This window comes from Pyxicephalus adspersus, chromosome 3 (genome assembly GCF_032062135.1).
Source record: "Pyxicephalus adspersus chromosome 3, UCB_Pads_2.0, whole genome shotgun sequence".
NCBI lineage: Eukaryota > Metazoa > Chordata > Amphibia > Anura > Pyxicephalidae > Pyxicephalus > Pyxicephalus adspersus.
The window spans coordinates 146991918-147014070 of record NC_092860.1 but is presented as its reverse complement, the minus strand read 5'-3'; the positions used below and the strand labels follow the sequence as shown (position 1 = coordinate 147014070).

Sequence of the window (22153 nt, the reverse complement as noted above, 5' to 3'; positions counted from 1 at the left end):
TTGGCTCTCCAGCAGAGAGCCTGGATTGGCTCTCCAGCAGAGAGCCTGGATTGGCTCTCCACTAGAACACGCCCATTCATTAAAAAGAAACGCGCCCATTCATTCCTTAGAATTAGTACTGTACTGTTCCTTCTGCCTCTCAGTTCTCGCATGATAGCGAGATCTGACAGGCAAAATGAACAGTACAATACTGGGCGTATAACATGACCCGCAACTGATTGGTTAGAGTGGTCTGCCAATTAATTGGCAGACCACTCTAACCAATCAGTTGGGGGTCGTCTTATACGCCCAGTCGCCTTATACGCCGGAAAATACGGTATGTTTTTTTTTTATTTAATACACATGGGAAAGATTATTTACAACATTGATCTATTAAAAATAATAGGAAATAACTAAAGGTTCCCTTTAACAGTGGGTCTAACTTCCATTTGGGCCAATGTGGCTGCGATGTGGTTGCCATGTTAGTGAAGCGTCAAGCTACTACTGGACAGAAGGTCCAGTTCCTAGATTCCTCCCCTTGATAACATCATCAGCCTAATCTAGAAGCAGAATGTGCTAGCAAACTTCTGATAAGTTCTTGTAGGGCTCGAAAAACAACCTGGGATGCCTAGACACTAGCCTTGGTGTTCGGCTTTGGACCTGTGACAAATTTGAACTGAATATTGGTCATCAAGCCAGAAATGATTATGAAGATGAAATTCACAAATGATCAGCAATGGGATTCGGTACAGAACTGTACGCTATAGTTGTCACGGACAAGCATAGAATTGCTTAGTAAATTGGCAAAGCCATGTAGAGTTTCTTCTTTTATTGACTTCAATGGAATTTAAATTTGGCTATGAAGGAACTCCAACGTTCAGGTTAATTCTGGTGGAAGCAAAAAAAAAAACCCCAACTAGACACGTGAGAAAAAACCCCGAAGCCTCTAATTATGAATTATATGCTGTGCAGCCCAACTTTAGGTTTTATGTTTTAACACAGGTCCTCTTTTATGTAAGATTTGAAGTACCCTAGCAAAGTAAACATTTGCATTAAAAATAATTTAAAAAAAAACTGTGGTGAAAAGGAATAAGAGCCACTCAAATTAGCAGACTCACAACAATGTGATTTTGGAAAGTGAAGGAGGAGGTCTATGGAAACTGTTACTGTGATATGTTGTGCCGTAAAACTCCTATTTTTTCATCATGTTAGATTAAATTTATATTGTCTTTTAATGAGAAGCTCAACATTTTAATATGAAAAGCAATACCGAAAATGCACAAACTACCTTCACCGCTTTAATATACGTTTGGGGGTAAACTGAGACACTACTAAGCATTATAGGCTCAGATAAACTGCAAAGTGTCCCCGGAAAATATATTAAAGTGTATGTTATTCCTACCATTAAAGTTTGCCATGTGGCATACAAAACATTTTGTTATATCAGTACTATCAAATCATAAAAATACCTGTTGATCCTGATTGTGAGCTGATTACAAGCTTTCTACCTGCACTGCACTGTTATCAGCCAGTTTGCAGCTTTCTTTGTAAACTACAGAATAGAACCCTTGTTGTGAAGAACAAGGGACTATATTAAGTTTTTTTTTATACTTGGAAACTCTGTCAAAAAAGTCTGAAGAAAAATGAATACATAATGATAAGGTGTTTTGACATCTTGGTATTTATTTTCTGGAAGGAGATTCTAAAATCACCCTCAGATTATTTTTGTGACCCCCCTTGGAGAGAGTTCCCTGCACTTCCTATTCCACTATTTCACGTGGACCCGTTATCACAATTTTAACCTTATCTAAAAGGGTGGCTATTCTCTTTACAAAATGAAAACAATTACATATTTGGGTGACATCAGGAAGAACCGGCAAGAAATAAAATGGACCAAAATGGGGGACCCCAGAAGGAAGAGGTAAACCGGGACAGCTATGGACTTGTTGGGCTGGTTGTGGATGGATTGAGGGATTTTCACAAGTAAAGGTAAGTGGTTGAGTTTGGTACCTGTTCTAAATGGCAGGGTCCGGCTCCTTATACCCTTACTTTTAATAAATTTTGTATATCAACCCTATAAAAAAAAATATTACTGCCTTACTCCTAGCCATTGTATAAAACAGAATACATGTTGGGGATAAATTAAAAAAGGCTATTATAAAAAAAAAAAAAAAAAAACATTTACTTAAACATCCTATTAGATCCCAGTGTGAACTGTAGCACCTTTGTCCGACTGATGCCATACAAAACAAGAATAAGCCTGTCCAGTAGACCAGATACTAGTACAGGAGTTCTATTGTCAATCGCAGCCTATAATTAAATGTTTATCTGTATCAGGCAATTCATCTTTATATTATTATCCGCCAACAAAGGTCAAGACATCCATAACGCTTGCCACGCTTCCCTTTTTTGGCGCTTTCACTTGGATATCCTACATCTAAAGACAGATACAAAATAAAATAGAAGCGGCAACACAATAACTTAAAACATTTTTTTATTCCACACCATGTTGCTGAACATATTTTCTAGTCTTTGATTATAACAGCTTTTGTTAATTATTTCTTTGTGACGATAAACACCAGACACAACCGCCACGTTCAGTCCGGCAACAGAGCGCATGGAACAATTACCAGCTGTTGTTGTCCTTCCTATTGCGCACCTGTGTCACAGAACGGTGACAATACCGAGCTGACTAACATGCCAACCTCTGAAGAGATGTACAAATGTTTTATTTATCCGTGCGCTAGTTAAATGTAACGTATCTGACTCGCCGAGATGACAGTAATAGCCACAGCGAGGAAGAATCAAATGTACCTGTTAGACTTTTTATAAAGATGCATCACAGAACTCTGCTACGAATACAATTGTAATGTGTTTTTGTAGCTTCAGGACCTGAGCGGGAAAAAAAATAGGAAACCTCAAGGCCTCAGCTGTCTTGTCATTCAGACTGTGGTTTATAAAATGATACATCTTTTTTTTTTTCAGTGGGCAAGATATTAGTTTAGGAAGCGGCTTGCCGTGTAGTATTGAAGTTCAATTCCCACCATACTGTCAATGGAAGGCGTGAATCCCAACTTCACTTTGGAAATATCTTAAAGTTAAAGCTGAACTCTAGGAAGATATTATTGCAGCTCTGTATTCAAAAATACATTCGTACGAATATATATATTTTTAGATTGTGGTCTAAAACTGCTGTTCCTGGGTGTAAAGCAAAATGGCTGCTAAGCAGCCTGGGGTGGTAAACCGCCCCAAAGGTCAATGCATTTTCATGCTTTGCTCTTGAGTTTATGGTGCAGTACTTTCTCCAGAGGGGAAAAACCAACTGATGAACCAGAAGCACCATGACATGTCCAGGAGGTGCACCTATTGCAAAGCAAACACAACCACGTACAAACATGTGAACAAAGTTGTCGCCAACTTCCCAATATTTGGTTGAATGAGATTGGTTTGGAGCGCCATTGTGCCTAAATGTGTATTAAATACAAGCAGAGTAAGTACCTGATTTAATCTAATATAAGCCAATTCCAGTCTCTATATAGCAGGAATGGAGTGTGGGAGAAAGAAGCAGTACAAAAAGCCAATCAGTACATGCCAACAAAAGGCATGCTGATTGGAAGAAATACAGAATGACACTGAAATCTTTCTTCTTCTCTTGTCCAGTTACAGGTTGGTGTTGATCCCTGCGAATATGAGCTCAGAATTGGGTTGATTATTGCTACCTATGAGACTAAGGACATGTAGTGGCAGAAAAAAAGTACTGCAGGGGGAGTCTCTTGATTGAGGGTGAATAATGGAACAAAAGCCAGTTTTATAATGTTATCTTTTAATGAGCTGCTCAATTTATTTTATTTTTGGGCAGAAGTTTTGTAATGGGCAATCGCCAGGTTTGCGAAGTTATCTTTTAATGGGCTGCTCACTTTATTCTTATTTTCTGGGCTGCAGTTTTGTTTTAAATAGCACATCAGTGTGAGCTGTTAGGCTAGGTACACAGGTGCAATACTTGTCGTTGGAAAGGATATTTCACGATCCTTTTCAATGACTAACGACTGCACGATGCATTAACGAGCGCTGTACATACAGCACCGTTCTACTCTATGGAGAGGGGAGGAGGAGAGCGACGGAGCAGCACCCTGCTGCACTCTCTCCCCCTTCACTCCTATTGCGATCGTGCGTCGTCCATCATCCGTGGATCCGCCAGGATGGTCGTTCGGACAATGGATGACGAGCGATGTACACACGTAAGAGTCCAATATCGTCCCTGAGCTGATTATCGGACGACAGCAATTGCACATGTGTACCCAGCCTTAGACCAATCTTACTTAACATAATTGCCTGTGACTCCAGGCTTGTTACTACCCCAACCAGGGTTCATAGCACTCTGGACCTGGCCAGGAGCATGGACTTTCCACCACTGACAACTCATAAGAGGGACCAGACAAAAAGATTTTTTATAGTTTTGATTAGAATCAGGAATGGTTAGAATACCTTAATTATATGCATTTTATTGTGCCCTTTCTAAGTGCAGCTTGCCTGGTAAAATACTTACCTTTCACCCTGTTCCAGGGAATTTCATTGTGCCAAGTAATTTGATACCCTAAGCAGGTAACAAACCAATGGTGCCCTCCACCAAGACAGCAAGACACCTAAGCTGCTACACACCCCATAATTAATTTGCATGTAAATTAATGTTTCCAGGGGTTAATAAACGGTTGGCCTCATTACATCATTAGAAAACCAATAAATTCACCTTAATGAAAGTACTTCCACAATGGATAAGACACTGAGCAACAAAAATAGTGAATTCATTCAATGGATATTATATATAATGTAATCATAGTGAAGCTTACATTTACAGTGGAGCACTTTTACAGCTTAAATTTACAGGAGCACTGACATCACGGTACACAGGGAGCGCCTGGAAGGAGGCTTTGTGACTGCAATAATAGGAAAACTAAGCAGTAGGCTGTCTTCCACCCCATCAGTGCCCAAACAGTTTTCTTATAGTCTACCATTGCTGACTTTTCAGAATGCTAGTTTCCTGTTTGTCTTACTCATTTTAATACTTTCTAAAACATACTTTAAAATACTTAATGAAAAAAATTTTGATGATGATAGCACTTGCCAGAATATTTAATATATATAAAAACTGAGAATTTTACAACTGCTATAAAAATGACAAGATTGTAGATCTTGAGGTTCTTTTACAACAAACACAAGTTTGGCTACAGTCAGAAGACAGAGCAAAGCCTAAAAGATGGAGGCAGCGTCAGCTTTGTGTGAAAGCCATAAAAAATAGACTGATGGCATATATAGACTAGGTGGTCCATCAAGTCTACCTTTCTTGGAAGCCTGTTCCAAACATCGACAACTGGTATGGTAAAATGATACTTTCTAGCGTTACCCTTAACCTTGCTAATTTGAGATCATGATTCCATGTACGTGAACTGGTCTTAAAATTGTAACCAATACCCTCATGAGTTTTAGTCACTCTCATAATGTTTTGAAAGGAGTTGGTTACGCCCTGTACAAATGAAGCTCCTCCAGTCTCTCCTGCTATGCTTTAGCCGCCAGACCTTTTACTATTTTTGTTACCCATCTGTGGTTAAAAAGGCCCATGAGTGGTCTTGAAAGAATCAAGGACTGCCTGCATGCAAGGAAGAATAAATAGCTTAAAAGAGTTTTTCTTGTATAATTGAAGTGGCTATTTGATTTGCATAAAGCTGGAGTTTTTTTTACATATATTTATTTCTCAATTGCAGAAACAAAGGAGAACAAAGAAAAAAATATCCTGTTAACTCTTTTTAAAGGTAGATAAGAATAACATATGAACATGTTTCAATACATCTTCTTCCTTTCAGATACGTGGGAGATGGCAATGAATCACTGAATCTATAATGTAAAGGACTGACCTGCTTAAATAAAGAAATGCTTTGATCTATGAACACAGTTCGTTTTCTGAAACTTATAATAATAAAGATGTTCACAGCAGATTAAAGTCATTGCATATTTATAACAATGGTTATTTTATCTGGAAATGGGCACTTGCTCCTGTGCTGAAATATTGAAGATGACAAGAGATGAAACAGCCCAGCAGGATCATTTAGAGATCTGAAAGGAACTGATTAGCGTCAGCATAAACAGGTGGAAAAAAAACAAAAGCTCCAAAGATTTGGCTGCAGATGAATAAAAAGGGGGGAATGCAATGAAAAGAGGAAAATGTAGGCTTCTGAAATGGTGGGCGGAGGAATGGGAAAGTTGGCATGAAGGGTATGCAGAACCATTAGGTGAATGGTTGGTAAAATGGTAACAAGCTTGGGTACCAATGTTGAAGCCCAGGTTCAGAGCACAAAAGGTTTTTTTGTAACAGGATTTTTTGTAACAGGTTTTTTTGTAACAGGAAAATGAAAAGATCTAATTAATAAAGATGAATAAAGGAAATGGTTACACAGGAAGGGGCTTGGGACGAAGTTTGTAATGGTGAAAAGGACGAGGACGAGAGAAGTCAATTTATAATAAAAGCAATTCAATGTAAAAGCATAAAAGTTGACACAGGACAAAAAAAAAAAGAAGATGTGAGTGATCAATACATCACATTCCTCATAAATATTTTATTCTATTTTCTCCTATATTGAGATATTATGGTTTTTAGAGTGCTTAAAGAAGGCCTAGACTATAGCCAAATAAAAAAAGGTGGAACACCGAAGACAAGATATCTGTATGGCCTGTTGACTTCCTCAATTTGACCTTATCTCCTAGTCCAGTGTATTTAGCCGTGTCCTGTTCTACGTCAATGTTTGGTGGTGACCAAGAAGGCCAAGAGGGCTTTGCTTTCTTATGTTGGAGCTGTCCCTCAAATTGACATATCCCATGCGAGCAGCAATAGCAAATTCCTTGAATGATATAGCACATAGAATTTTCAGCGGTAAGACTTAAGGAATGGGAATGCACAGGGTATGCCACTTGCATAGAAGTATAAAATCAAATTTTTAGGGCACTGCCAACCTTTCTAGATATTCTCTTTAAGATTGCAAATCTACACATTTACAATATATGTTCAATTTGGGATTTAAAGCCTTTAAGCCTTCCCATGGAACCAATATCAGTTATATTGTTTCATGACACCTACACTGTAATAGTTAATATTGGGTTATTATTTGGTATTATGTATTACTCTTTTGAAGAGCTCACCCCTATTGACAATGCTTTTATCTATCTATCTTTTTTTTCTTATGCTGTGTTTACATGACAATCCAGATCAGTCCCTCTTACCTTGTTAGTTGAACAATGTTGGATTAGGAGCCAATTCAACCAGGGCAGTCTGTTGGAGTATTATTCGTATGTTTTGTTTTGCAGGTTTACATGAATGGGCTCCTAATGCACCAAAACAGACTAAAAGTTGTATGCACACAGTTTTTGCTTGCACCACAAGACATAAAGCAGTGCATTAGCATATACTCCAACATGTAAAAATAAGAGTAGGCCTATTGCTGTAATTATATGAACTCTGTGACATATATCAACAGGCACAGCGAAGACCATCTGTAGACATAGGTATGCATATTTTTCAGCTTTGATCAGTTTTTCAGTCTATAGTGTCCACTCATCAGCAAATTAGCAGGATCACGGTAAGAGCTTGCCTAATTGCTGTTTTCCCAAAAGCACAATTTACTTCCATCACAAAGGGGTCTGCTTCAGTTCTGTGTCTCCCCCATTCCCCTACTAGCAGTTGATTTCTAATTAGGGAGCTGAAGGGACATAAGCAACACCTTTACATTTCCCTTCCTTGGGCATCAACAGTAGCTGGATACTTTGTGAGCTGGTCTCAGGTGTGACCACTATCTCCAACATTTCTTTCCAAAATATAATATACAATTTAAAGAGCTCCAGTATCTGCTAATGACCTGTTAATTGACTTTTTAACATAATGTAATTCCTGCCAGCATCAGGAGATGTTCTGCTATTTTTTCAGGAGGCATTCCAGAATGAAGTATATATTTTCAGGGACACAATTAACATTTTTAGATGTGTTATATATCATAGCAATCCTCTTCCACATTCAGGTCCACTTAACTATGTTGTATTCAGGCTTTAGATAATACAGAATGTTTGTTCATTCTGTAGCTTTTTTTTTAAACCTTTGGAAACAGATGCCAATGTTTCTTTAGTACTAGAGGAAGTGATACGGTAGCAATGTCCTGCTGGGTTAAAATAAATCTACATATGGACGACTCCGGAATATATCATGGTAAGTATATTACACAAAAACAAGCCATATGGCTTTTGTTTATGAAATACCCACTGGGCAAATGGCACAAGTCTGTGAATATAATATGGAGTTGGTTACCATGGACTGTTAATAAATATGTCTTCTGGATTGAAATGAACTGCTGATAATGTTTTCTTTGCAGGATAAACTGTAAAAACTAGAAAAACAGAACTTATGCCAAGAAAATCCTCTGTTTCAGAATATGACTTAAATTGATATAAAACAAACTTGTCATAAGAGATGTATGAAGTTTACCAGTGCTGACCTTCTCTTTTAAAACATTTGTTGCCTAGCTGTCACATAGTCACACACCTTCATGGTTCAATAATTTAGGGTTGTTTTAAAAGGTGATTTTATGTCTTGCTAGTCAATGGAGACTTTAAAAGTTTTGCTTTGCGGAAATTTCGGTGGAATTACACTATTTGAAATACATCGGAGTCAATTAGGAAAGCAATGTTAGCCTTTGTCAATGTTATCCCATAACCAAGGTAAAAAAGGTGGTCTAAGGAGATGCCTCAATCTATTCTCTTATTGGAAACCAAACTCCTTTGTCCAGGGCCTTGGTATGGATGCTTTTTACTTCCTTAGCCTTGGGCTTAGGCCCAGTCACTGGCATGAAGCCTCTTCCATTTAACCATTCAAAAAGAATGCTATTTTTCTGTAATTGGGTGCCCTTAAAAATGAATGTATCTGCCATTGATCATCAATTGATTTCTAGCCACCTAGCTTTCTGAAACTTTTACTGTTTGCCTTTTTAAGTTATTTATAAACCAAATAAATTATGTTTTTTGGCCTTGGAAAAGATTAATTTAGATGGTTTGTTTTGGATTTCAATTGCAGCTTATCTTGATAGCTATGTTTTAATGTATTCTAATTAAAAACATTATAATTATTTGCCCCCTAAAGTGTAGTCATCAAGGAGTTCTTTGGTTCCTTTTGCAGCTCAGCAGGATCCCCATACCCCATAGCATTGTCACAATCTGGTGCCAATTTAATAAAGCATTTATTAGTACAGTGTTTATTTTACATACTGTAATGGGTTCTTACTTGTCCAATTAAGTATACTGTTCAACAGCAACATTTTCTATTGAATTCATTAAATTATGACTGGGACAAGGGCCTATCCAGTCGTAAAAAAAAAAAAAGTCCAAAATCTGTTTTGATGTTTTTTTTTATATATAGATATACATACCTATTTGATGAGCTGGTTAGGGATTAAAGAACCCATTGCCTAGTATGCACTACAGAAAAACAGTTACTAAATAAATCAACAGTAATATATATATATATATATATATATATATATATATATATATATATATATGAAACACTGTAGTAATAATTTAACTTAAATGTGAAAGTGCTGTAGGTGACTCCTAAATACCTAAAGGGTTCGGAATTCCAAAGTTTAAAAAAAAGTTTAAAAAATTATATAAAGCCAGTAGCCTAAAATCCTGTTGACTTTCTGCCAACTACAAAAAACGCTTACAAGAAAATGTTTTGGTATTGACCCTCTTGAAATGATACATACACATGCTATTAGATCAAGAATATTTTACAACTGGCATCAGCACTGTTGCAATTAAAACTAGAATTTGAAGTGATTTTATTAATTGCACTAAGCCATTAAATTTTTTTGTAAAGTGTAGAAAAATTCAGTTTAACCTTTTTTCATATTTAGGCTATTTGCAGAGCTATGCAGAACATGAACCAAACTATGTGATGATGACCACATATAACACTTTTAATAGTATTGCCCAGTGTTTCTCAACCAGGGTTCCATGGAATCCTCGGGTTCCTTAAAGGGGTTGCAGGGGCTTCCTTGAGCAATGTGCAGTTTCTTACTCTTATTTCAGTTTATTAGATATCATTGGTCCTAATGGCTATCTGTAAGGGTGGCAGCCTTCCCTCTGGTGAGTAATGTACGAGGCATTCTGACCTGTAAGTTAATGTACTGTACGGTGTGGATATAGTAATCATAGTAGGGGTTCCCTCCATGCAAGGGATCATCCATGCAAAACTGGGAAACTCTGGTATAGACTGAAGTAAAAAACAATAGGGATTTTTACTAACTATAAGCCATTCACCTAGCATAAGAATGTGAATGTGATGACAATACCCGAAGAAGTCCAATAATATCTAACAAAAAACTTCCCAATCACTAATCTGAAACATTCCTGCAAAGAGGGTAATTTATTTTGCTAATTGAACAGCCCATATTCCTTTTAGTATATAAATCCCAGTGTGTTTATAAAAATTAGGATCAGCTTACAACTGGAGCTGTAAAGTTTTACTTTCAGTTGGTAAAACTGTCCATAAATATCACAACTAATTTCTACAATATTACCTTATCTAAACATGGAAGAATGTGTAATTAGACTGCAACAATTGTAGATTAAATCCTACATTTTAGCTTTGTTATGTGAGTATTCATCTATACTTGTGGTTATATAGATATGCAGAACCTGTCAGCCTGGACACATAATAAAAAGATGTTTGGATAGATGCTAAGTAATGAAAATTATATTACTGAAAGAGCCTATTTCTTGAGTTAAAGTTTTATTTTTGAGCCTGTTGAGTTCATTAGCTAAGTCAGCCTTTCTAAATCAGAGCCCACTTAACAAGTGAGCAATGGTGGACTGACCTTTCATCTGATGGTGCCTGCATTCCCATTGACCACCAGTGTGAGGGACGTTATTTCTATTAATGTAAGGGGCTTTCTTCCCACTAACCCCCAAAACAAGGAGAAGTCCTCCCACTAACCCGGTATTGTGATGATTTTACAATAACCATTTCATCTACTTACCATCAGTGTAAGGGGCATTGCTTCATCCAATGACCATGTATGAAAGGGACATTCCTTCATCTACTGATCATCAGCAAAAGGAGCCTTTCTTCATCTGCTGACTATCAATGTAAGGGGCATTCATTTATTAACCATTATTGTAAGGGGCATTCCTTCATCTACTGACTATCAGTGTAAGGGGCATTCCATCATCCATTGAATACCAATGTTAGGAGGGCACTTATTCACTGGCAATTCATTTAAGGTGGCATTCACCAATGTAGGAAGCCCTGATCCACTGGTCAGATGAGTAGGTATTCACTAACTTTGAATGTAGTTAGTATTTCTCCACCATAAGTCCCTGCACTTATTATTATCACTCATTTCAGAGTAAAAAGCAATTGCTAATTGAACACTTATAGCTTTCACGTGTTGAAAACTAGGCTTTTTCTTCCAAGGCACTCAAAAAAAGGAATGATAATGATAAAATAAATAAATAAATACACAATAATAAAAGAAAAAAAAGGTAATGAACTATTTATGAGTTATTTATGTTGCATGCTTTTATTATACTTATGAAATTCTCTCCCAAGGTATTACAGGATGGCATATTGTAAAATATGACCTATAAGCTTTTGTGCTATCACATTTGAAATGATTTGAACAAATTCAAAATAAAGTGGTAGATACATATGTTATTGATACAATTTGTCCTCTCTAGAATCTACCTATAAGTAGCTATGTATTAACTCTCTCATAACCACCATGGATACACTCCTTGGCATTTACCTTACCAACACTCCTAGTTGTTATAATAGATAGTGGAGAGTGCTCCCTTTGGCAGGTGGCTGTTAGGAAGAACTACAGGTGGCAATCCAGGTAACTGATTGACCATTGTATGGCTCATCAGTTTAGACTTTCTAAATTTGGAACAATTACATTTATTTCCTAGCCTGCAGACTCTTTTGGAAGAGGAAATCTGCCTTCAATGTGTGCAAAATCTCCTCTTAGCTGTTACTAAAACAAGTGTCCACTTTGAAGGAATTCCCCTCTAGTTCCACTGTAGATATATTTTCAATTTTTGGATATTTCTTCACTCTTATTTTCAATGACAATAGTCACCAGCAGAAACAGACAGCAGAGAGAGTGAATCTCCCCAGCAAGGACACACAAAAAAAAAGTCTCTGGTCTCCCGCTTTACCTTTTTTGTTGATTTTTTGATAATTATTACTGGTATTCAAACCTTGATTCCCTGTTAGGTTCAGCTTGAAAATCTGAACTCTGAAATCTGAAAAAGCCACCAATCTTTAGTGCCTAATATGTGGAGTATTAAATATTTTCTAGGGAAGACAAAGGTAGGGCGTTGACATATGTATCTGCATGTTCTTGGAAGCTGTTTCTTCTTCATCTTGATAACCAAGATTACCATTTAAAGTAGAACTATACACACATATATATATATATATATATATATATTTAAATATAATGCAGTCTGTCATTAGCTGTTTCAGTTTTATGAGTCCCCCAGTATCATAGTTTTTTCACTTGTTCATCCTGCCAGTAGGTGTGTTATTTCTCGAGTGATTCAATGGGGCAAAATCATTGTTTTTTACACAGCAGTGTGGACTGGGGAGCTCTAAGTGAGCATGTAATTTTCAATGGGCTTTACGAAAGCATGAAGAAATTGAAGTTCAGCTTCAGCTAATACTTGTAGGCAGTTAAAGCAAAAAAAAAAAAAGGTTTAAGCTCTTTAAAAAAGTTGACTCTTGTAGGCAATCCAGAAGCATTTTATGTAACTTCTAACTTTTAGTATACAATTTGGCCTCCAAAGAACTCTGATGTTAAAGTAAACCTTTAGATATAATGGTTCTAGACAGTAAAACAAGAAAAAATATACATATCCTAAATAAAACTGAATGCAGTGACTTGCCTTCTCTCCTGTCCTATGTAGTGCCAACTAGAGGAACATGAAAGGACCAGGGAGCAATAGATGTTGGCAAAACTGCTGTGCACAAGTGCCTTGCTCATGACAATTTTTTAGAGAAATCAATGGGGAGGAGTTCTTCCAAACCAAGCACCCATCAACAAATAGGGATAGCTTCCCAAAGTATTCATTAATAGGCACCAGTGGTCATTTAGATACACAATGGTAGCATTCCCATTGGCTGATGGTTGTTGGGGGATGGAATGCCACCCAATGTGTAACTCTTGACAAGTTGGCACTGTACACTGTTGGTGGAGAAGTTGAGGATACCAGGAACTGAGATGGTGGTGCACGAACTAGGAGCCAGTGAGAAGTCTTAAGTATAATGTAAGATATTGTGTTTTATTTCATTTTAATAAAAATATAATTCCTCCATAATGCTAATACCAGACTGCAGCATATGTCAGTAGTTCCACTTTAAAGTCTTAATACTGCATGGTGTGGAGCACATACACATACTAATGATACAAACAGTCTGCTGTATGAAGGTTTTCGTTTCTTAGTTACTCACCCCTGAAACAATAAGTTCGCCTCCTAAATTCTGCACCTCCGCTTTAACTTTGCTGCAGATATTAAGCTGGTGGCAATAGAGGGCAATGCGCTGCAGGTAGGCGAGAAGATCTTGTTTGCATGCTGAATCAGGGCACTGCGGGGAGAAAAAAAAAGGAACAGCAACATCAGAAGACTTGATTAAATGCTTAGATTCTTGTGTTACCGCATATCATTAAGCAATGCAATCAGATAAAATAATATGCAAACGGCATATTTAATATTGCTTTGTAAAACCATACGCAATTTCTTTAGGAGAACAGATAAGAGTCTGTTAGGAATACTGGTGATGCATATAAAGTGTTCACAAAATATAGCTAACTTTTTGAATAGTGCTTTTTTGGGGGGATAAATTTAATTTATCATAAAAAATTAATTATGAGTTTATGGGAATTTATTAGTATTCATGAACAAATGTTTAAAGGGACTCAATTTTCAATGCCCAAGATGAATGTTCAAAAAGTCTCAAATGAAAATCTAATATTGGTATAGGTGTCCCACTATCTTTATTAGCAATCTACCTTGAGATATCACCATAGATAAATGTACTTAAAGTCATAAGGTGAAGATCCTCACTCATAGCTAACCTTATGTCCAGTTATCCATAGGATGATATATGTATGTGAAAGGGGAAGTGGCTACCATTGGGTGGGACAGTGCTTTTTTTACTGCTTGGCATCATGTTGGTGGCTATGTACATTCCTAGAGAGTAGGAACGTATGGTTACTAGGCAGAGCACTGTTTACTTATTATTTCTACCAAAAGATTTCATGATGTGTCCCACACAGAGTAGTGTGTTTTAGAAAATAGTTTACAAAAACATTGGTCTTCCATAGGGTTGAATTGTGGCAATAGGGTGTTGATGTGCCAAGTGAGAAATGGCCCTTAAAGGAAATTTCCAAAAGCATACCTACATTTGCACATAAAAATTTGGTTTTCCATCAAAAATCCCGATTGGACTTCTTTGCATAGTATGTCTGGGTACTAAGATGGTAATGGAAATCTATGTGTTAGGAAACGATTATCAAGCCGGTGATTCTGTGCTGGGTGCTACTGCCGTATCCTACACAGCCTATTTTGCCCAGCAATGTCACTTGCAGCAGCAAAGAGAATAAAGATTTAGCAGCAGCCCTACTTCTCTTTAGCTGTGCAGCCCAATGTATTTTGGCATCCCCAGCATCCATTGTTAGGCTGTGCACAGCTGAAGGGGATTTTAATGGCTGATCAGTTCCTGACTCTATCCTGTGCTGCCATTGGCTGCTGGGACTTAAAAGCCCCTCTGCTTCCAGTCTCCAGTGCTTGTTGTAGCGTGTAGCTGGGCTATCTGTGCTAGAGTGAGTTTTTCTCTGATTTTACTACTGCTGACTTTGCCTATTACTGACCATGCAAGTTTTGGCTGCCTGGACCGACCTTTTGCCTGTGACACTGACTCTGCTTGTGTTTGCCCCTGTGTAATTCATCTTGTAGATGGATTATCTGGTATGACCTCTGGCTCTATATTCTGGACTTCTCTCTGTTGGAATCTTGGTACAGCATTATCTGTAAGCTCCTGGTCCTCTGCCAGCTTATCCCCAGACACCATCCCTTGCGCACTAAGTCCTGGGGCAACCGTGTTCTGGGAAATGCAACCAGCTTCCCCAGGGGGATCACTATAGATGAAGAGTGCAGTGTTAGATTGAGGGACTGTTGTCTGGCGAGTACAGTTGGTGGACCAGGGACCAACAGTATGGGTACGACGTTGGAAGCCCAAACTTGACTAGAAGAATCCCCATCTTTGGCCACTATATGTTTCAAAGGAGATGATCACTATTGTTTACAAATATGGGTAGCCCTGGTGGAAGGTCTACGTAGTATATTGATGCACATTGGGGATAAACAGATAACTCTACCTCTACTATCTACTTTAATGGCAGTCTGATCACCTTATACTTAACCTTTTGTTTCCTCCTATGGCAGTCTGTTCTGCATCCAGGAACATAGCACAATAGCTTTTCTTGGGAATAGGAACAATGTAACATTCCTTTTCCTTCTATATAATAGCACCAATGGTTGTGGATTGGCTGCTCAGCCAGTCAATGCCATCCCATGGGGGTAAAGAAACAGTCTTCACCCCTATCTATGCCCCCATTTTGAAACTCACACATAACTAACTTTCTCCAAAGGTAGTGGCAGGAGAAGCAACAGAGAACCTGTTGCTTTGCATGATTAAACACTAGATTTACTTTTTTTTACTCTTGGAATTTGTTGCAGAGTGGTTATAGACACATTGGCAGCATGCTTACACTGTACACATAATAAAGCCTTTGTTTTCTCCATCTGCTCCACACCTTTTGTTTTGTCTTTTTTTCCTGTTCACAATCTTACTGCTATAAACATTTTACTTTGTTTTAATAAAATGGATCTGTTGGACAGGTACAATAGGAGGCGAAACAGTCAAGGGGTGAACATCAGCACATTTGTAGAGCAAGCCTATTTGGCATATTTCAAAGTTAACCTTGGTGATCATGATAATTCTGATAATTCTTGGGTCCCTCATTAGGTGTGCAAACAGTGTGTCGGGGGTTTACAGATGTGGACACAAAGGGAACACATGATAAGATGCCATTTGGTATACCTATGGTTTGGCGAGAGCCAGATCAATTTAGTGACTGTTACTTTTGTACAGTGAAAACCTCAGGATTTAACAAGAAAAATAAACATACCATAGAGTATCTGTAAGGAACTTACCCGTCCTGCGAACCCGCGGGGATCCCAGCCGCAGAGGGAGATGCCGCTGTAGCAGGCAGCATGGCCCAGGCTGCTGCTCTGCTTGCAGTGTGTCTCTCTCTGCAGGCGGAGGGATCTGTCCTGGCCAAATTACTGTTCAGCCAGGCGGCATCCCTTGCATCTCTATGGACGTGGTTACTGAAACTCCGGCTCTCAGCACTCCTTTGCATGTGCAAAGTAGTGCACGTCCTGAGGGGTGCTGTGGGAAGAGGTGCGCATGCTACCATGCGTGCCTCTTGTACCCCCCAAGGGCGTGGCACTCGGCTGCCTTGCCGCGGGGCGGGACATAGTTAGTTTTAATTCCCTGCGGCCAATCAGTCACTCTCCTATCAGAGGGCGCCAGGTGGAGCATTGGTCACTCTGGCCATTTAAGGAGAGCCTGTCCTGTACACCATTGCCCGCTATAAGCCTCTGTGAAGACAGTGTGCTTGGGTGCGTCCTTGTATTAGTTTATGCTTATCTCCGTTTGTCATCTTCATAGCGACCTGGTCTGAACCTGACTCTGCCTGCCCTGACCTCGGATTGTTAATGACCATTCTGCCTGCTGCCAGCCCTGACCTCGGATGGTTCTTGACCTGCCATTGCCTTACCCTCCTTTACTTCGCTTATTTGGACTTAAACCTTGTCGTGCTTTATGACATTAAATAAAGCGTGATTGAAGGATATCTGGAGTTGGTTGTGGTTTGTGTGCCCAGGCGCATTACAGTATCCTAGTCTACCATCGGCTATACGCCCAGTGGCTCATTCAGATGCAATCCTAGTGCTGGTTTTCATTATACTACCCTCTCTTGAAGAACATGATTATGGTGATGAACTAGGTGACAACAATGATGAAGAGTTTGAAATTGAAAAGGACACTGTTTGTAAGGGATTTGATCAGTATGAGTTAGGTGATTTGGCATGTGATTTGGGACTATCGAAGCAGGCTTAGGAACTACTAGCATCTAGACTGCGTGAGAAAAACTTACTTGAAAAAGGAACTAAGGTATCATACTTTCGAACCAAAGAAATTGCATTTCTGCAGTACTTTAGAACTGACAGTGGCTTTGTGTATTGCAATACCATACCTGGTTTAATGGAGGAATTGGGAATTCTAATCTATAACTCAACTGAATGGCGATTATTCATTAATAGCTCAAAGAGTGTGTCCTCTTCACAATGACAAAATATTTGGGTCAGTCCCAAGTGGCCATTCAGTTTCTTTTTGTGAAGAATGTGCAAACATAAAGAGAGTCATTGAGTTGTTGCATTATCACCAACACAATTGGGTCATCTGTGTTGACCTTAAAATGGTATGCTTCCTTATTGGTCAGCAACGCGGATACACCAAGTATCCCTATTTTCTGTAAATGTGGGACAGCAGAGCTCATGAAAGGCATTGGGTGGAAAAGAATTGGCCTCCAAGATCTGCCCTAAAACCAGGTGGACCAAACATTGTACATAAGCCACTTGTTGATAGAAAGAATAATATATTCCCGCCGCTGCACATGAAACTGGGTCTGATGAAGCAGTTGCTTAAAGCTTTGCCAACTGAAGGAGACTGTTACAAGTACCTAATTTTGGCATTTCCTAGCCTGTCATTTGAACAATGGCACTTCACAGATTCACAGATTCGGCAGCTCATCAAAGATGAACATTTCATCAGGACAATGTCAGAAGTGGAAAAGATTGCTTGGTTATCATTCAAAGCCATTGTCAAGGACTTTCTTGGAAACACACAACCAAATAATTACACAGAAATTGTCCAGGAACTCTTGGAGAGCTACAAAATGCTTGGATGCAATATGAGCATCAAGGTCCTTTTTCTGCATAGCCATCTTTCTGACTTCCCGGAAAACCTTGGTGCAGTCAGTGATGAGCAAGGCGAACGATTCCACCAAGATTTGAAGGTCATGGAAGGACGGTATCAGAGTAGATGGGATGTTCATATGATGGCTGACTATTGTTGGAGCATCCGGCTGTATTATCCTAACACAAAACACTCCAGGAAAAGCTATAAACTATAAGCTTATAAAGCTATTTTCAAATGTTTTATTGTAAAAAAATGTCATAGAGTAACAATAAATCCTTTGTATGAACAAAAAGAAATGTAAATGTAAAATTTGTATGATTTTTGACAAAAATGGAGGGTACCCTGTATCGTAAAAACTTGATGTGATAGCAAAAAACTGGGGTCATTTCTGGATTCACCACCCAAAAATAAGTAAAAAACAAGTCTAAGATCTAACTCAACAAAAAATGTGTTCCCTGGTGTTATAGAGTATACAGAACACAAAAACATATTTTCTTCCCATCTCTTTACAACCATACTAGAAAGCCATACTAGAAAGGGAGACCCTGATATAGTAAATTCTAAAAGAATGGGGCGGAACTGTATATTTATAAACAGCATTAGAAATGTTGGGCCAATGCTGGGTAGAGAAATTTACAAAAATATATATAAGCCTATGTTTGCCTTATGTTCCTTTTCTTTGTTGATGGGGTTCACAGGTAGTCCCTCAGTTACATACGAGATAGGGACTCTAGGTTTGTTCTTAATTTAATCTTGTATGTAAGTCGGAACAGGTACATTATTTTAATAAATGCAAGTATGACAGGTGTTTGTCTCAACACAGTATTATTATTATGTCCAACAGGAGGCCATTTTCAAATGTACAGTAACACTTATTCCCCAAATCTCCCCCAATGGGGTCACCACAAGAAACTGAAAAACTGTTAAAATTTTTTTAAGTGAACCAATGGGTGAACATGGCAAGCAAATGTTTATTCCCTAAGTTATAGACAGGATGAATAGAACAAGAGAGTACTTTTCTATAACAGAACAGATGTTTGAATTAAGTAGACTTGTTCACTTAGGCGTTAAGAAGATTGGTAATAAGGTCAACTTAAGTTGACTTTGTAGATCTAATCATATGTTATTGGGTATTCAAGGTGAGGTTCACCTTTTTTACTATAATTTAACAGCCTCCTGTAGTAAATCAACTCCAATACCTATAGCAATTATTGAATATACAAAAGTGGTGGTGCTCCTTTATCGCTGAGCATGGTGAATGTCTAATACCAGAAAATATAATTTGTTACCTAGGTAATAGAGGATGTAGTTTAATGGAATTGCTCAGCTTGTATTATTTACTACCTAGAGAAGTGATAAGCAAATCATTGCAGATCATTGCAAAGTAAACCAACCATATTTCATCATGCAAATAAATAATTTTAATGAAGAAGCTGTGAGTTCTCCGGCAATGGTTGGAGGGTAAACTGTCTGATGAACGCTGTTTCCCCTTTAACCATGCTCATTTCACATGAATAATATTTGTGGAGTCCAGTGGAAGTAATGATTGATATATTGCCGCAGTACAGCAGTCATAATTCATCACTTGTTCATGGCTGAGGTTCCTAAAAAGGTATTCAGAGGAAATGCAAATGGGAGACATGATTTGCTATGGGCAAACATGGAATAAATGCAAATAATATATAAGACTTGTAATGAGTTAACGTCTTATAAGATAAATGGGAATGTTGTCAGGATTATTTAATGTGTTTTGAAATAAAGTCTGAAGATGTATATAAAGACTTTCAGAAGGGACACCTTCTCATCAAGAAGGGCGCCTAGAAGGGCACAAAATTTTGTGCAGTGTTTTAGGACTTCCAACTGAACAATTGATCAATGAATCTGGCATTGACCACTAAGAATGGGTGAAAATGAAAAATGTATTTTTACAACAAACATATTTCTAAAGACTTCTATGGAAGTGCCTCCTCTTGCCTGAGGGCTTAAGCCCATAGAAGTCTACAGAGTTGTAATGTGTGGGTGAGCCTTCTGTGGATCTGGATGTAAATGGTCCACATGTCTAATCTCAGTAGGTATATATAAATGAACGGTGACTTTGGGTGGCTTTAGGTCATAAAAGAAGCGAAACGTGATAGCAGCACTTTATTTGGAAGAACAATTTTTCTTTAAAGCCTTTTTGTGGCCAATCATACCCCTTCTATCAGTGTTCCTTGGGTGCAGCTTCTGGGAGATCCAACCAGTGGATCCAGCACTCTACCTATGCAAACCATTGCAAACAAGATCATACCTCTTGTCAGCCAATACGAACCACTGTTATCCAGTCAAACTTTTGGATTAGACCATACCTCTTGTCAGCCAATAGGAACTGCTCATTATACCTGGGCATTTCAAAGGACCCCTCCTTCCCTTTATATATAAAACAGAGGATTTGGGGCCATCATATGGCCACAGCAAAAGGGTCCTAAAAAAATAACTCAATCATCAGTTGAGGGATGGTGGGATCTTGTTGGGTTCTGATTATAAATATGAAATATGAGTTATTAAAAATGTATTAACCTAATAGATTAATGAAAATGATTCACAATGTGTACTTTTAACATTGCAAACTTATTGCAAATTCTTTAAAAGGACAGTATTTATGAATAAATAAGGATTTGCATATTTTTGGAACTTTCTTCTTCCCTTAACCCATTTTCTTTTGGACAAAAAAATTGAAATTGTATGGGGATTAGAAAATAATTTGTGTCTGCAGTACAATTCATATGGTTTACTATAATGTACAAGATTATATGCATTTGTTATATGGCTATACCGACTGTCTAGCAAATCCTATCATTGCTGGTAATGTGGAGATCAGTATTCAATCCCCAAATGTTGTATTACAAGCATAGATGAGCATTGCTTATATAATATATTATTTCCTGAAGGAAAGCAATATGTGTGTCCTTGTTTGGCAGAAAATGAGCTCTTTCTTCATGCAGAATCCATTTGTAATACTCATTTATAAAATATTACACTTATTCTCGAGGTTGCTGTGCAGTGACCATGTCCAGATTTATAGGGAAAAAAATCTTATTATATATGGACAAAAGAGAGTCCTCTAAACATAGTATATTTAGCACTGGTATTTTATATTGTATTTGGATACAATTATTTGTATATAAATAGGAAAAGAAAAAGCAAGAATGATTTCATCATAACTTCACAGGTGCCACAACTTGGAACATCCCGGTTCAAACTAATACACTTGGGGGAGTCCTATTATGTGTCACCCCCTAGAGGCGACATGGGACAAGGCAAGCACCTTGATACTATCAATGGTAAAGGTACAACAACAAGAAGAACTAAAGTTCCACTTTAATTATCTAGAATAAGTAATGGATTTCTTTGTAGAAAGGGACTGGCTGTGCTTATTCTACAGTGGGCATTTTTAGCTTCCCAATCACCATCTCCTCTGTCAATATTTCCTGAGCTTTGTATATGTAGATCAGCTTTGATTGCCGGCACATAATAGCTTCCCCTACAGGTGTTAGGACCGAAGGAACTCCTGCGTGGCTGTTCAGGAAATACATCATTCTGGCCAACCTAAGAAAAATGGCTGAAGATCAGAATGAAAAATAGAAGAAGGATAAGACCCAAAAATGGTAATGGTCAAGACTTAAAATTCAGCCTTGGAGAAGGAACACTACCTTCCTGTCTAATATTTTAATGATTCTTCCAGAACACATATACTCTCCCTTAACACATATACACAAGCTTTTTGTAGACCCTTCTATGGTAAGCTCCAAAGCAAAAGGCTCTTGTAAGGTTTGGTCCAAATGTGCTTGGTGATAAATCAGGTACGAGTTGCTTTGGAGCATGTTTCAGAAACCCCCAGTGATCAGGCAAGGTTTTACCTGATTACCTAATGAAGTCCTCACTAGACACTTGATGGCAAAAATCAGAGAATGTTAAGATTTTAAAATGTCAGTACTTTCAATACTACATAAGGACGGCAATGGTCTTGAGGGCAGGGTTTAGTTCTGTTGTGTA

At 38.1% G+C, this 22153-nt stretch overlaps 1 protein-coding gene across 1 annotated transcript in view; it reads right to left on the bottom strand.

Moving 5' to 3' along the window:
• Nucleotides 1-22153, bottom strand: part of CTNNA2 (catenin alpha 2) — a 1156022-nt gene that overhangs the window by 44924 nt on the left and 1088945 nt on the right. Inside the window, exon 16 of the mRNA XM_072406902.1 lies at nt 13526-13660. Coding sequence (XP_072263003.1) covers nt 13526-13660 — 135 coding nt within the window. The remainder of the gene's footprint in view (nt 1-13525; nt 13661-22153) is intronic.